Source organism: Dreissena polymorpha, chromosome 15 (genome assembly GCF_020536995.1).
Source record: "Dreissena polymorpha isolate Duluth1 chromosome 15, UMN_Dpol_1.0, whole genome shotgun sequence".
Lineage (NCBI taxonomy): Eukaryota > Metazoa > Mollusca > Bivalvia > Myida > Dreissenidae > Dreissena > Dreissena polymorpha.
Window position 1 is genome coordinate 1388138 of NC_068369.1, and position 16511 is coordinate 1404648.

At 37.1% G+C, this 16511-nt stretch overlaps 1 protein-coding gene across 2 annotated transcripts in view; it reads left to right on the forward strand.

Moving 5' to 3' along the window:
• Positions 1 to 15360, forward strand: part of LOC127860594 (voltage-dependent calcium channel subunit alpha-2/delta-2-like) — a 60949-nt gene extending 45589 nt beyond the window's left edge. For both annotated transcript variants that reach the window (XM_052398734.1, XM_052398733.1), the window contains 7 exons: positions 1883 to 2038; positions 3875 to 4089; positions 4549 to 4750; positions 5726 to 5936; positions 6709 to 6847; positions 13695 to 13857; positions 14816 to 15360. In XM_052398734.1, coding sequence (XP_052254694.1) covers positions 1883 to 2038; positions 3875 to 4089; positions 4549 to 4750; positions 5726 to 5936; positions 6709 to 6847; positions 13695 to 13857; positions 14816 to 15023 — 1294 coding nt within the window. In that variant the 3' untranslated portion in view covers positions 15024 to 15360. The remainder of the gene's footprint in view (positions 1 to 1882; positions 2039 to 3874; positions 4090 to 4548; positions 4751 to 5725; positions 5937 to 6708; positions 6848 to 13694; positions 13858 to 14815) is intronic.
• Positions 15361 to 16511: the final 1151 nt, after the last annotated feature.

Sequence of the window (16511 nt, forward strand, 5' to 3'; positions counted from 1 at the left end):
TCTTTTTTTCACTGTTTTCCACCAATTTTCATCAAATTTGATGTTCCAATACTCCACCGTTTGCCACTCTTTTTTTCCATGTAAAACGATGAAAATCGGTGGCAAATCTACAGACGGGTAGGTACTTGTTGACGACGAAGAAGCATTCGACAAACAGGAAGAGGAGGAAGAATAGTCCGATGATGAAGTACGACGTCTATTTCTATTTCTGATTGTTGACCGGTACCCGATGACTGGACCGGACAATGGTGACCGGTGCCATGGACCGGTTACCTGTGCCCTGGACCAGTGACCGGTCTTGTACCCGGTGACGTACCAGTCATATCATGACCAGTGTTGTAACTGGATATTGGCCGAAGAATGGCGGTTGCCATCTGGTCAGACATTGGTCGACGTTCCTGACCAATGTAATCGGGCAAAGACCGGTGTACGGTATATGGTCTGATGTTGACAGACTGTTTAATTCAATAAATGCAGTACGGTCTCCATCATGCCCGATACCTGCTGACTGATGCTGCGATTTGTCATCACGGGTCTGCTAAGTCACCGGAAATTTATCATCTGCATGATGTTCGTTTGTACGTTTCAGGCTCAGGAACATTTTTTGATGATTCGCTTTTTGCCGAGTTGCTTCATCCCTAGAGCCGCAAACGTTGCATTTGTTATCAAATGTACAAAGTCTACAAGATAAACAAGTATTGTGGGAATCCTACCAGGCCTTAAGATTATCACACAAACCTCTCGTTTGTAAATTCATTTTTTATTTTCTGAAAATAGAAGAAGATAAAAGAATCTACAAAAAAAAACAGTGTTTATAAAACAAATTTGTCTGAAATAAATACCGTTAAACAATTTATATACACTGTACAAATTTTGTCAATTACTTATTGACTTAGACCACGAAATGCACCTGCTCAAGTGCATGAGCACATACAAAAAAACCGGCGAAGCTGAAAACCAATTAAATTTTCAACAATATATACATGAAAGAATATTTCAATGGACAAGAAACGATGAATAACACAATTTATCACTCCAAAATCCAAACAACCACATAGAAACTAAATAAAAATCCAAATTTCAGTCAGAGCAGAAAAATGTCGTGCTGCATGGCGGTTCTCCAGAAAAGGAAGATGAATTGTGGGTATTGATTTCCGGTTAGGTTAAATTGCACTGTGTTTAACCTGACCTACTTATCTGCTTTTGTTATGGAGGTGGACGGTTCCCGGCGCTTGATTGAATTCTGGATGAGATAACCCACCTTGAAAGGTGTAGCTAGAGATAGCAGGTAATGTATTTATGACATTTAAATGTGCACCTGATTGGTTATCAAGTTTTTTTATGCAATGGCTAAACCAAAAAAGATATTCACAATAAGAAGATAACCAAAAGATATCTGCAGGAAAAGAGCTATCCAGATTTGTACAATTGGCTTTTGCTGAAAAATGATAATTCTTATTCTGCATGGCCACTTCTAATCCGATGCTCCATTTCCATTTCTTCTAATTATATTTCTTAAAATAGAATCTTTATATCTTTGGAAACAAGTTTTAAATTAGTGACTAAGTAATGCACATTAGGGCATCCTTAAAAGAAATCAATAAATTACTTCTTATGAATGTATAACATTAAAAGAAATCAATAAATTACTTCTTATGATCTTCTATTTAAGTTGGTTTTTTTTTTGCCTTTCAAAGGGATGGGCAATATAAGAAAAATGTAAAATGCAGCATTGTAATTTTGTAAAGTAATACAGTAAATTACAACTATTCTGTTGTTATCCATTATGTTTGGTTTAATTGTGCTGACATAAATCAAGTAAATGTTTTCATATAAAATGTGATTCTAGTCTAAATGCAACTATTATTTTCTTAATATTCAGAGCCGATGTGTTGATCACTCAGCCCATAGAAGAGATCTGGAAGGCCCGTAAGTTTGAATCCCTGAGCCAGATCAAGTGGACCAATGTAGGACTGCGTAGCGGAGTGTTTAGAACATATCCAGGGCACAGGTCACGCAGGACATATGATCCAACCAAGTAAGTCACTGGTTACTTGCTAAAATGTTTGTTTTTTTCGAAAAGATACTGTTTAAAAAAACAAAAAAAACAAGTCCCTTGAAATAGTGTTTAGACAAATTTGATGGTGAAATTTGAAGAAACTAAATTAGAACCACTATGCAAAAGGAAGGAAAGAAACCTGCTAATTAATCAAAACTTTATTCAATTAGCCCAAGTGAACAACAAAACAAATTATATCTCATTTGTGCATCTTTTAACTTCACCTATGCATATACTGACACTAGATTTTATCTGTCCCATATATCTGTCCCATATTGTTATCTTTTGGAAATGTCTTTTTTACCACATTGGCTACTCATGAGGATGTTTTTAACCCTTTGAGTGCTGGAACCGGATTTTGAAGACCTTTGCAAACAGTTTGGATCCAGATGAGACGCCACAAAACGTGGCGTCTCATCAGGATCCAAACTGTTTGCTATTCTGATAATATTCTTTGAAAAAAATCGAAGAAAATGCTAATTTTTGAAATTCAGCAGACGACATTTTAGCAGACGACAAATTTCCCAGCATGCAAAGGGTTAAAGTTTGTACAACTGTGTCTTAGTTTGTATCTCATGTCAGTCGTTTCTTACAAAGGCATTCAAATTCTGCAAACTGCTTGTGTGTAAATTTAATTACCTTATAAGACGATTTGAACAGCCATCTTTGAAAACCAAGATTAATGCATGTTCATTTAGTTTTGTTCCCAGTCTGTACAGGGGAATCAGGAACGACACAAGTTCCTCTGTAATATTTTTTGTTTAAAGAAGTCTGTTTCTAGTAAAAATCAAGTTTAGGAGGAAAGTGTCTTCCCTGATTAGCATGTGCTCTCTGCATGGCTAATCTTGGAAGAATCTTTAAGCATACATGCCAGAAATTTTCGGGTCCAAATCGGGACAGTCCATTAAAAATGTCGGAACATTTGACCAAAAAGCAGGACACCTAAAATGATCGATCATGCCACCTTTTCTGAAGTCAGCAATCAGCCAATTACTTACAAAACCTCATAATTTCTGGCAAATATTGATGATAAATGTGTTTAGAATTGCATGAACACATACGTTCTCCATTTTCCGGAAGTAAACAAACATGTGCACTATGCAGATAAACCCATTTGTGACTAAGGCAACGTTCAACGGGATGTGCGCACATCGAGAACTGTTTTTATTCAACCAATCATCCATTAACTCTAAATTTAGATTGATGCAATATGCACAAACTATTTTCTGAAAATCAGCCAAAAACGAAAGTAAATTTATGTCCCTGGTATTGGTCAGCGCTCGATTTGTTTGACATATAATACACTGAATACTGCGTAATAATAGTATCTTTGGACTTGATTTGGGCCATCAAATACAAAAGTAATCTGCTTAATGCACTATGATGCATCTATCCCTAGCAATTTACGACCCTTATCATAAAAATACCCTGGTGTGAATGCCCGATAAAATCAATAATTTGCTGATATATCGCTGATAATGTGTCAAAAACAACACTGGATCACTCGACTAGTAGATATGGTTTGTTAATAGGGGACAATAAAGGGATTAGCGATGGTAATTAAAGCCAGACGGAGCTTGAATAGGGAATTTTATTGTGAACTTAAAGAGCGTATATCGTTTTGTTTGAATGTCTGGACAAATAGTGTTATATCGGGACACCGGGACAAACACCCCAAAAGCAGGACTGTCCCGCCAAGATCGGGGCGTCTGGCATGTATGCTTTAAGCTACGCATTAATCCCTATTGTCCAGAGCAAGGCCCAAATGTAAGTTTAAAAACAATGAAGCACATCTCATGATGAACATTCACTCAGGCGTCCATGGTACCGTACAACAAGCGCCCAACCTCACCAGATCTCCATCTCCACCCCATACATGGACGCTGCAGGTGTGGGCAAGATTGTCACGATATCGCAGGCCGTGTTTGAGGGCATGAAGGTGAAATCAGAGAGCGAATGCTTCAACTTCTCCCGTACAGGGCCCTGGCCTGGGGGCTGCATGTGCAACCTTGACGTCGACTGCATTATCAGTGAGTTTTATGTAATGTTATGAGGCATATTTGTGGCCAAAAATATGCCCCACATCCCTGTAAAGCCTTCACCATTCAGATACGCACTTTGACACATTTTAGTCCCATAGAAAATCAAAGTAAATTTAAGGCCTTTTTTCTAGATTCAAATTTTTAATGAGTTCAATTCTAACCCTAAGATACTGATGAGCATCAAACAGCATAAAACCTGATTAGCCTACGGTTTTATGCTGGTTGCAAATAGCCATTTTCAATTTGCTTCTGAGTGGTAAAGGGATTTTTCTTTGTATTTACATTTATTTTTATTACTCAAAAAGTTATGCCCCCATTTTAAGAAGGGGGGGGTATACTTCTTTACAACTGTTTTATGGTCAGTCAGTTTGTTGGTCAGAGGGTCATTTTGTATCCAATTTGTTCCACATATTATGTAGAGAACATTTTGACTGTTTATTTTCACAGAGGTGTGTTACCTGAGTATGAATGAGGAAGCTGGGGACCACAGGCGTTGTGCATCAGAGCGTGTCGAGGCCGTGACAGGACTGGACATCCTGTATGACGACTTCCAGAACAAGACCATGGACAGCATGGAGGCCAGTGACTTCAAGAAGTCCTGCGGTCTCAAATATGACTGTCCTGATGGCGAACCTGGATGCTTAACCAGGTAATGGCATAGAACGCATGGTGATTTAATGAGCCTTGTTATAGGAAAACCGGCTTTAGCCCAGATGCGTAAGTGTGATCCGAGATTAGCCTGTGCAGTCTGATCAGGTACAACACTTTCCACTTAAACTGGATTTTTGTGAAGTAGAGAATTCCTTCAAACAAAAAATCCAATTAAAGCGGAAAGTGTCATCCCTGATTAGTCTGTGTGGACTGCACAGGTTACTCTGGGATGACACATAAGGCACATGCATTAAGACCAGTTTTCGCTGAACAAGGCTCCAAAAAATTCAACCCTGGTTCCACTACATGTCAGGAAAACCCACTTATACTTTTGGAACAAACAATCCTGGCCCATTTTATCCCACCCATGGTAGTTTCGTTCAAATAATAGCAGTTTTAACGTTATGTGATTTTGAAAGGATTATAAAAGGGTCAGCCTTGTTAGTATCAGCAGATACGTGGGGTTTTTCCCCCAAAACTAGTTCATTCCTATTGTATGAAACAATGTCATCAATTTTCTGGATTGGTCGTTGACGTCTGTTGGACATTGCTGACATGGAATGTGGTTCCTTCAAGATTCAAAAGTGAGTTGCAAACAATTTGTCTGTCTTATAACAATTAGATTTAGCAACAATGCTGGGCAACTGATTTCCTCATTGCCTTGCTCCAATACCATGTACTAACATTGGTAAGATATTTCTACACTTTGGCCCCAGATGCAACATGTATGACTTAACCCCCTCTTTCAGTGCTGGAACGGAATTTTGAAGGCCTTTGCAAACAGATTGGATCCAGATGAGATGCCACAGAATGTGGCATCTCATCAGGATCCAAACTGTTTGCTATTCTGATAGTATTCTTTGAAAAAAATCGAAGAAAATGCTTATTTAAGAAATTCAGCAGACGACATTTTAGCAGACAAAAAATTTCCCAGCATGCAATGGGTTAAAATCTTACTGCCCTCTGACCCCAGGTGCTACCTCTTTGACTCAAATGCGTTCCTGATCATGGACCCAGACTTCCAGACAGCCAAAGACATCGAGGAGAGAAAGTATGAGAAGGTGCAGCTGGGGGAGAAGGAGGGGGAGGTGATGAAGGACCTGGTGTACAAGCACACCTTCATACGCCGAACAGAGCGGGTCGACTTCCAGGGCTCGTGTCGTATCACAAAGGAGGAACCAAAGGTGTGTACAGTGTATTATATGAAACAAAATCTCAGCATAAGTTTACGTGAGCTTGAGTATGACATTGTTGTATCTGGAAAAAAGTAAATGGCTTAGTTTTTACCGCTATGTGTTTGTTGAAACTTTCGCTGCCTCCCTCCCCTGTCTTTTCCTCCAAAAAAAACACAACAGATAAGGGGTTTTGTTTTGGAAACATGGACCCTGTTGTTCAAAATGTTAACTGTCTGTGAACATAACCGTAATTAATTTTTAACAAAACAATTCTCTTTCTTTAATTGCATAAGCTTTGTTTTAAAAACATAATTTTACAGAACTGGTTAATAAAAATGTGCTTAATTAGCATAGTGTTCAATTCATCAAGAATTGTCAAACAATATGCGTTTGAAAATAAACATTTGTTATCAATCACCGTTTGGAATTTTTTGGCACAAATTGGCAGTCTGCTTCCATCACATATAGTAGTAAGTCCTATCAGCTGAGTTTCATAAATTGTTCAGATCATAATGTAGAAATGAAGTGATAAAATCAAATATCAATAGGACAAGTCTGAGAAGAATAAAGATTGCAAAGAACGATAAGAGTTTTCATTGATTACCAATTGACTGGAATATCCCATGGAGACGCCAGATATTCTTAACAAAAAAAGCTCTATTGTAAGCACATAAATCAAATCATTCTCAACCATTGTCATATGTAGTTTATTAATTATACTCAGGTGCAAGATTAATGAAACATATGAAATAAAAAATTTACATAGTATTTGTTTTAACAGGTGACACTTGAAGGAATTGCAAAAAATCCAGAGGAACAAGATGATTACATTCGAAACAAAGGGCCAATCCCAAAGTTTAACAGCGAGTTTGGCTGCATACAGGACGTCGTGGGTTACACTGTCAATGAGTCAGCCTTAGGTAAGGATGTTATGCCCCTATTTTATCATCCCCGAAAGAGAATAGCATATAGTTGCTGTTTTATCAGTCTGTCCAAAGTCTTATTTTATGCATGGGTTTAAAACAAATTTCACCAATTTTAGTGTCCTTACAACTGTCTTTTGGTCATTCTATCCATCACTATTTTTTCATGCAAAGTCACTTATTATCCAAGGTTGATGAAACTTTATAAGGAGCATGCCACTAGGATGGACATGCCCAGCTTTGTCAGGTCTTTAGGGTCCAATCATTTTTCAGTGAGTTTTTGCCCATCGATTATTTATACGCTACTTTTCCTTTGTATTCAAGATCTCAGACACTGATGGCACTAATATGATGAAACTTGTTATTTCTGTTTAATTATCAATATGTCTTTTTATTCTTTTTATAAATTTATGTGTGAGGTCTGAGGTGCTTATGATCCAAATAGTATGCCAGGGCTCGAAATTAACACTCGCACACTCGCAAAATGCGAGTGAAAAATACCGATTGCGAGTTAAGTTTTAAGCCACTAGAATTTTTTGCGAGTGAAGAAATAGTGAAAAAAGAGTTATATTGCTAAATGCGTTGTGAACGCTAAACCGCAGGTCAATTAATAGAACGTCTGAATATCCATATGCGAAAGCTCGCACCTTGTATGTAGACTGGTATACTTATAGTACATAATGTGGATGGTATTGGTACAAAGAACATGAAACAGTCGATTATCCACACATGTTCACTTTAAAAGACAAATAAACTTAACAGTCATGTCGTCGAAGTGAAAAATAACTAGTTTCTTTTTGCCCACAGATTGAAATAACAATACGAAATATAAAGCAAAGTTAACCGTTGAGTTGAGAGAAAAAAAATAACGGAAATTAAATTCTTCCACGGAAAACAGTGAAAAAGTGGGAAAAAGAACTTCATATATAACACCAAAACGTGTGGTTGATGTCATATTTTATTTAGTTTTAATAGTACTAAACTAATGTCCAAACATGCTTTTATTTATGTTTCCAGCAAAATTTGCGAGAATGTTTTTGATTTTGCAAGCTGGTATTTAAGTTGCTCGCAATGTTTTGCTAGTAGAAAGAAAAGTTAAATTCGAGCCCTGTATGCATATTTTTCCCATCATTCTGGTCCAACTATTTCCAGGGAGTCTGGTCCAACTATTTCAAGGCAGAAAATGCTCTTCTTTCATTTCTCCATAAGTTTTCAGACACTTAGGATTCCAATTTAATGAAACTTTATATTTAGCGTGTGCACTTCTTTGTCATTTTATTTTGGTCCAATAATTTTTCAGGTATTTATTGCTTTTTGATTATTAATGTCATTTTCTAATGGATTCATTTCCATGCAAGATCACTGGAAGTATCAATCCGAATTTTATGACACTTGAAATGTGCTTTCAGTGTAGGATGGACATGTCATATTGCCAGGTTGTTTTGCTCCATTAATTCTTATTGTTTTAGATCTCTGACAATAATGATCCAGATTTTCTGGCATGTCAGTTGCAGCATTCCTATTAGGGTGGGCATTTTTATTTTATGATTATAATATGACATTTTCAGATGAATTTTATGTTTCTGTTTAAAATCACTGAATTTGATTAATCTCTAGTATCCCTGCAGGATAAATATTTGAATATAGTCATGTCGTTTAAATCAAGTACCGTAGGTTTCCACGTATAGCGCGCTCCCGTGTATAGCGCGCAGGCTGTTTTTTTTTATGCAAAAATGGAGAAAAAAATATTTAAAGACAATAAAACCACCAAATCGGACCGAAAATGGCCGCCATTTTACTATTGCACAATCCAATAATCCGGGGATTTGGAAAGCTGAATTAAGCATTCAAAATAGGAAGCGTCATTATGATTAGGAGCATGGGTTGCATAGCACTATACTTTGCTGACAATTTTGTAATTTTCTAGCAAAAGATTAACAGTCCACGTGCATTTCGTGAAAAACGTGAGAAAATAAGAACTAGTGTTTATCGTGTGATTTTTCCTCGGGGAAAGCATGGGCATTACCGGTAAATTTGAATGTCGCATGGGAGATAGGGATACAGTTGTTGAGGTACACCACTTTTGAACGTTCAATATTTATACACACAAAATGCAATTGCATATCTTCACGTTCTCAAGTGTCAATTAGTGTCTCAAATGTCAATTAGCGTCTTAACAAGTCGTGGCACATATTACTCAATAACATCTGCCTATTACGAAGTGCAAAATGACCCCCTTTCACACCTACCGTTACCCGCAAAAAAGACCTCGTTCGCACCTACCCTTGCCTGCTCTCCGGAATGTCGACAACAATCCCCATCGGAATTCATCAATAAAGAAGTGTAAAAACACAAACAAAGAAATGTCCGCAAGTTTATTCAAACTAATTTATTTTTGACCAAAACTTCTTCTACCGCATTCATATCTACCAGTAGCGACTTCTTGTTGTTTCGACAATGGCCCCTCAGTCTGTACGATTATAGGGTGGTAGTTTTCTGGAAAAAAACATGGTGGCCATTTTGATTATTTAAGATTACACAACATATTTTATACCAATTTAGCAGCCAGGATAGCGTTGTATCAATGTATAGCGCGCACCAGCTTTTTAATTTGAATTTTAGAGGTAAAACACTGCGCGCTATACGTGGAAACCTACGGGGTAATTTGAATGAGTTATAACCGTTAAAACAATAATTTGTTTCCACACAATTTGCCCATATGTTAGCTAAGCTTATCCTTAAAGGGTCATTAATCATTTTCACTGATATTTTTGTTCAGAAAGTAATTAGAAATGCACTTGTTTGTTTGTCTGTTCATTCATTTTTTAATCTGTTCGTTATTTTTATTTTAATTGTAACACAATAAGTATTGCTGCTGGAGAGAATAAAGTGTACAAAATATTTAGCAGCTTGTTAAATTCTAACGTGGGTAATTTGTTCTTTTTTTAGCTCACCTGAGCACAATGTGCTCATGGTGAGCTTTTGGGATCACCTTTTGTCTGTGGTGCATCGGTCGTGCGTCTTGGTCAGAACATTTGTCCCAATGATACCTCGACCGAGTTCCAAACTGGGTCATGCTGGGTCAAAAACTAGGTCACTAGGTCAAAAGAAAGAAAAACCTTGTGGACACTGTAAAAGTAACATTTGATGCCCAATCTTCATGTAACTTTGTCAAAATGTTTGTCTTAATGATATCTTGGTTGAGTTCAAAAATGGTTCCGGTCCGCCAGGGGGCGGGGCAGTATTCCTTATATGGTTATAGAGAAACCTTGTTAACACTCTAGAAGTGACAATTTTTGCCCAATTAAAACATTGGTTTCATTGATATCTCAAACAAGTTCAAAAATGGTCCAGATCGGTTAAAAAAACACATGGCCGCTGAGGTCGGGGCAGTTTTCTCTATATGTATGTAGTAAAAACACGTGAACCTTCTAGAAGTCACACTTTTGGTCCAATCTTCATGAAATTTGGTCAGAATATTTGTTTCCTGAATACAACGGTTGGGTTCGAAAATGGAATGAATCGGTAAAAAAACATGGCCACCAGGGGGGGGGGGGGAGCTTTTTCCTAATATTTACATAGTAAAAAAAGCTTGTGAACACTCTAGAAGTCACATTTTTTGCCTAATCATTATGAAATTTGGTCAAAACATTGGTTTTGTGGATATCTCAGACGAGTGCAAAAATGGTCATGATCGGTGGAAAAACATGGCCCCCAAAAAGAAATGACCTGTTCTTTGCAGCCCAAGATATCAATGGAACAAATGTTCTAACCAAGTATCATGAAGAATGAACAACAAATGGCCCCTTGGCGGCCATGTTTTTTTTAACAGACCTGAACCATTTTTTAACTCTTCCAAGATATGTCCAAATTTCATGAAGATTGGGAAAAAAATGTGTCTTCTAGACTGTTCACATGTTTTCACTATATACATATAAAGAAAACTGCCCCACTCCCTGGCGGCCATGTTTTTTCACTGATCTTGAACATTTTTAAACTCGTCTGAGACATCCACATAACTAATGTTTTACAAAATTTCATGATGATTAGGCAAAACATGTGACTTCTAGAGTGTTCACAAGTTTTTTTACTATATAAATATAAGGAAAAAGACCCCCCCCTGGCGGCCATGTTTTTTTACCGATCCAAACCATTATCGAACTCAACTGTCGTATCCAGTTGTGGAAGTGCGGTCTCCTTCGCTTACGCAAATGAACTGGTCACAGGACGGTTACAAGTTATGTAACTTTGTGAGCACTTATGTAATGGGGAAATATTTATTTGACGAACTCTTATATCCGGTCAGGATGACTATACTGACTGGTTGTAATTCAATTAACTAAAGGCGTTAAGTCAGGGACGCATAAATACACTCAAAGAATTTATTTTTAAGTGAAAACCAAGGCAGCTTTAACAAAAATATCTAATTTTTATTCCAAGAACTCGGAAAATGAACAATGACAGAAAAATTAAGAACAGGTACAAGCCAAGTCTAAAGAATCTAAGTATCGTTACAAAAATGAACAACATAAAGCAAATACCTTAATGAATGTAAAAAGAAGTTCAAAATCTGTCAAAAAAAACTGATATAAATATAAGTTACTGTTAGTCTAGAAAGTGCTTCAAAAATCTAGTTTGCAAAATAGGTCTAATTTAATCTAATGAACAATATTATGGAGATTAGGAAACTTCAGTGAATCAAATAAATAAAGTTATTGAAATAGAATAGAGTCTTTCTAATTTAGAAAATGCCAAATAAAAATCTAAATAATAAAAATAATTTAGAAAATAATGCCAAAATGTCTTGATGCTGGTGTTAAAAATAATTTAGAGTTTAATTATTTTCAAAATTCCAACCTTTTTCAAGAGCTGTTAACTTTTCAAGAAAGCATCAAGATGTGTTTAAATCAGCCAAAACAGCTTATTTTATACAGTTCAGAAGAGGTCAAACCAAACTTTACTACACAGGAAACAAATGTTCTGACCAAATTTCATGAAGATTGAGCAAACGAGAAAGTTAACAAGATTTTACTATAGCCATATAAGGAAAATTGCCCCGCCCCTTGTCAGCCATGTTTTTCAAGCCACATTTATTGTCTGATCTTCATGAAACTTGGTCAGAATATTCATCACAATAATATCTTGGACGAGTTCGAAAATGATGCTGGTTGGTTCAAAAACAAGGCCGCCAGGGGGCGGGGCATTTTTGCTTATATGGCTATAGTAAAACCTTGTTAACACTCTAGAGGCCACATTTATTTTCAGATCTTCATGAAACTTGCTCAGAAGATTTGTCGTAATGATATCTTGGATGAGTTAAAAAATGGTAACCTTTGCTTGAAAAACATGGCTGCCAAGGGGCGTGGTTTTTCCTTAAATGGCTATAGTAAAATCTTGTTAACACTCTAGAGGCCACATTTATTGTCCAATCTTCATAAAACTTGGTCAGAAGATTCATCCCAATAGTTTCTTGGACGAGTTTGAAAATGATGCCGGTAAACGGGTTGGTTGAAAAACATGGCCGCCAGGGGGCGGGGCATTTTTCCTTATATGGCTATAGTAAAACCTTGTTAACACTCTAGAGGTCACATTTATTTTCAGATCATCATGAAACTTGGTCAGAAGATTTTTCCCAATGATATCTTGGATGAGTTCGAAATGGTTTTGGTTGCTTTAAAAACATGGCCACCAGGGGGCGAGGTGTTTTTCCATATATGGCTATAGTAAAACCTTGTTAACACTCTAGAGGCCACATTTATTGTCCAATCTTCATGAAATTTGGTCAGAAGATTGGTCCCAATGATATCTTGGATGAATTTAAAAATAATTATGTTTCCTTTAAAAACATGGCTTCCAAGGGGCGGGGCATTTTTCCTTATATGGCTCTAGTAAAATCTTGTAAACACTCTAGAGGCCACATTTAATGTCCGATTTTCATTAAACTTGGTCAAAAGATTCATCCCAATAATATCTTGGAAGAGTTTTAAAATGATGCCGGTTTGTTGAAAAACATGGCTGCCAGGAGGTGGGGCATTTTTCCTAATATGGCTATAGTAAAACCTTGTTAACACTCTAGAGGCCACATTTATTTTAAGATCTTCATGACATTTGGTCAAAGATTTGTCCTAATATCTTTTTATCTCAGGTGAGCGACTTTGGGCCTTTCAGGCTCTCTTGTTTGTTTTGTTTTATATTATTAAAGGGAGGAGGTCAGCCCTTTAATGATGGTGAAATCATTGCACAGTACTTATCATATCAATAGCTTTATGTATCTATTGCCTTTTGTTGCTTCGTTGATGTTGCTCATGATTGGTCACATGATACTTACTCCAGTACAATTTACAGAGCATTTTACAATACCTTATAATAGCTTAAAATATAAATTGGTGGGTCCTCCTGTTCTTAGTGCCACCTTCTTGGGATTTGCCCTATCTCTGCAGAAGTACCGTATCTATATTTTGTTGGCAAGAAGCCAATGTTTTTGTTAAACATTTCTCACAGGCAAAAAACATTGATTTGATTTTAAAAACTCCAATGTGTCACAACTTATAAAGGTCCTCAGGTTTACAAACGGGTTGTGATTGTATAATGCTGAATTGCACTACAATGCCCAATTTTTAATGAGTGAAAAATATAAGGAAAAAAATATAAAATCTGCTCACCCTGTAGATTTGTCCATGTATTTAAAAAATTTCCAGTCCTTAGGGTATCCCTTAGGGCTACCTTGGAAGTATCATCAGCTTGTTTATTAATGCAACTCAATAAATAGGTGGCTTCAGTGATTAACTGCCAAGGTTTATTTTTTCATCTTTTTTTACAGTAATTTTTTTTGTACATTTTTCAGGTCCAAGTGGAATGGTGACAGGAAACGTTTCTGGCCCCTGTATGTCTGGGTTTTATTATGTTACTACACTTCCAAAGACCAATCTATATCTGCTAGTGATTGAAAATTGGAAACATAACAGGGCGTCACTCTTCTATAACTTCAACTGCGCAATCACTAGAAGGTATGAGCCTATTGTCTTGGTGCAAAGCATATTAGGTCCAGTATTGTATGAAATTAGAATAAGAAACTCTGGAAACTGTAAAATCACTAAAAGGTATGCAAAAGATCCACTCTTGTGTGAACTTTGATTCTAAACCTTAAAAATAAACACTGTCCTTTAACTTTAACTGCAAAATCACTAGGTTTAACATTATATACTTATGGAATGAGGTGTTATGTTGGGTTGTATTGCACAAGTTAATATATTTGTTGTCCACAAGTTTGAAGGGCAAGTTGACTTTGATGTCAAGCAATCAACAAGTGTGATACATACCGCTGGAGGACCATAATCATGTAATATTCCCCACTTATGTGATATCTTATACTAATATGAAAAAAAAAGAAAAAACTATTTTATTTGAAATAAGTATATTTTCATCAAAGAAAAATTGCATGTTGCGCATAAACGAGTGTTAATACTTTGTAACGAAGATAAGAGCATTTTGGATATTTTCAAACATAGCACATAGAAATAGTCCACTTTCCCAGTAATTAAATATGGAAAGGTATTTTACACTGTGAAATACAGAATTCCTATCTACTGTTGGTAAATTATATAGAAATAACACCAGTATTTGTATCATATTATCTATACTGAAGTTATATCACAAATATTTGTATTGAATTAGACCTTGAAACTATATACAAAGGCACTGTTCTATAAATATAATCACTGGGAGGTAAGTATTATCTTCTGTAAATAAGCTATGGAAACAATGTAGAGAAACACTGTCCTATAAAATCAAGTGTTGAATCACTTTACGGTTAATAAAATTCCAGTTTTGTTTGAATTTAGCCTAGAATCCTAAAGGGAACCACTGACTTATAATTTTAACCAAAGAATCACCATGAGGTAATAATAAGTTCTGTCCTTGTAAATGTATCCATTTTATGACAAAGTATAACTTGTTTTCGCCCAGTGTGGTGAACTCTGGAGCCTACAGGATCATCAACGGGACATGCGACCACATGGAGTCCTCCACTGTTACGCTTGCGGGCCAGAACAAGTGCCCCTCGCTACGGGATCTCAAGCTACCATGTCGCTTTACCACCGGGACCACTCACACCGCCTCACTTGGCATGATAGGAATAACACTGCTGCTGTCTTATGTACTTTCTGCAACTTAGGTTAAGGAGTTGTGGTATGATTGTATGTCATTTTATAAGCAACATATAGAAAATAACAAGTTACAAGTTACTTCCCTCTTGTTTGTAATATACTGTAAAACAATTTGTATTTATGGGACATTTATTATCCCCACGCTTTTCAGAGAAAAAGTGGGGATTATGTGGTTATCTCCGCCGTCTGTCCGTCCTAGCCACTATCTCCTCCTACACTATAAGCAATAGAACCTCATTACTTACACACATGGTAGCTATGAGCATATTTGCGACAGTGACGGTGACGGAATTTGGATCTGACCCCTGGGTCAAAAGTTATGGGGGTTGGGGTGGGGCTGGGTCAGAGATTTTCCTGAAACCGCGACCACAATTCCAAAAAGGCTCATAAATACTGTGTCCCTTCAGATATTGCTTTCCTATTTGGTATGCATGTGTATCAAGACAACACCTTTCCATGCGCATACAATTTTTTACCACTGTGACCTTGACCTTGAACTTGAGGTCAGCGTTCAGGTTTCGAAATATGTGACCGCGATTCAAAAAAGGCGCATAACTACTGTGTCCCTTCAGATATTGCTTTCATATTTGGTATGCAAGTGTATCTGGACAACACCTTTCCATGCTCATAAAATGTTTGACCCCTTTGACCTTGAACTTGAGGTCAGCGTTCAGGTTTCGAAATCTGCGACCGCAATTTGAAAAAGGCTCATACCTACTGTGTCTCTTCAGAATTGCTTTCATATTTTGTATGCATGTGTATCAGACAAAACCTTTCCATGTGCATGAAATTTTTGAACTTGGGGTCCGCGTTCAGGTTTCCAAATCTGCGACCGCGATTCAAAAAAATCTCATAACTACTGTGTCCCTTCAAATATTGCTTTCATATTTGGTATGCATGTGTATCTGGACAACACCTTTCCATGCACATAAAAATTTTGACCCCTGTGATCTTGACCTTGAGGTCAGCCGTCAGGTTTCAAAATCCACGAAGGCGATTCGAAAAAGGCTCATTCCTACTGTGTCCCTTCAGATATTGCATTCATATTAGGTAGGCATGTGTATCTGGACCACATCTTTCCATGCGCATGAAATTTTTTAACTTGGGGGTCCGCGTTCAGGTTTCGAAATCTGTGACCATGATTAAAAAAAAGCTCAAAACGTCTGTGTCCCTTCAGATAATGCTTTCATATTTGGTACCCATGTGTATTTGGACAAGACCTTTCCATGCCAGACAATTTTTGATCCCTGTGACCTTGACCTTGAACTTAGGGTCCGCGTTTAGATTTTGAAATCTATTATGGTTATCTCTGCCGTCTCTCCGTCTGTCCTGGCCACTATCTCCTCCTACACTATTAGCACTAGAACCCTGAAACTTAAACACATGAGCATATGTGCGACAGTTCACTATTTGGAATTTTGATCTGACCCCTGGGTCAAAAGTGTTTTTTTTGGGGGGTGGGGGGGCCGGGTCAGAGATTTTAACTCATATGTTTA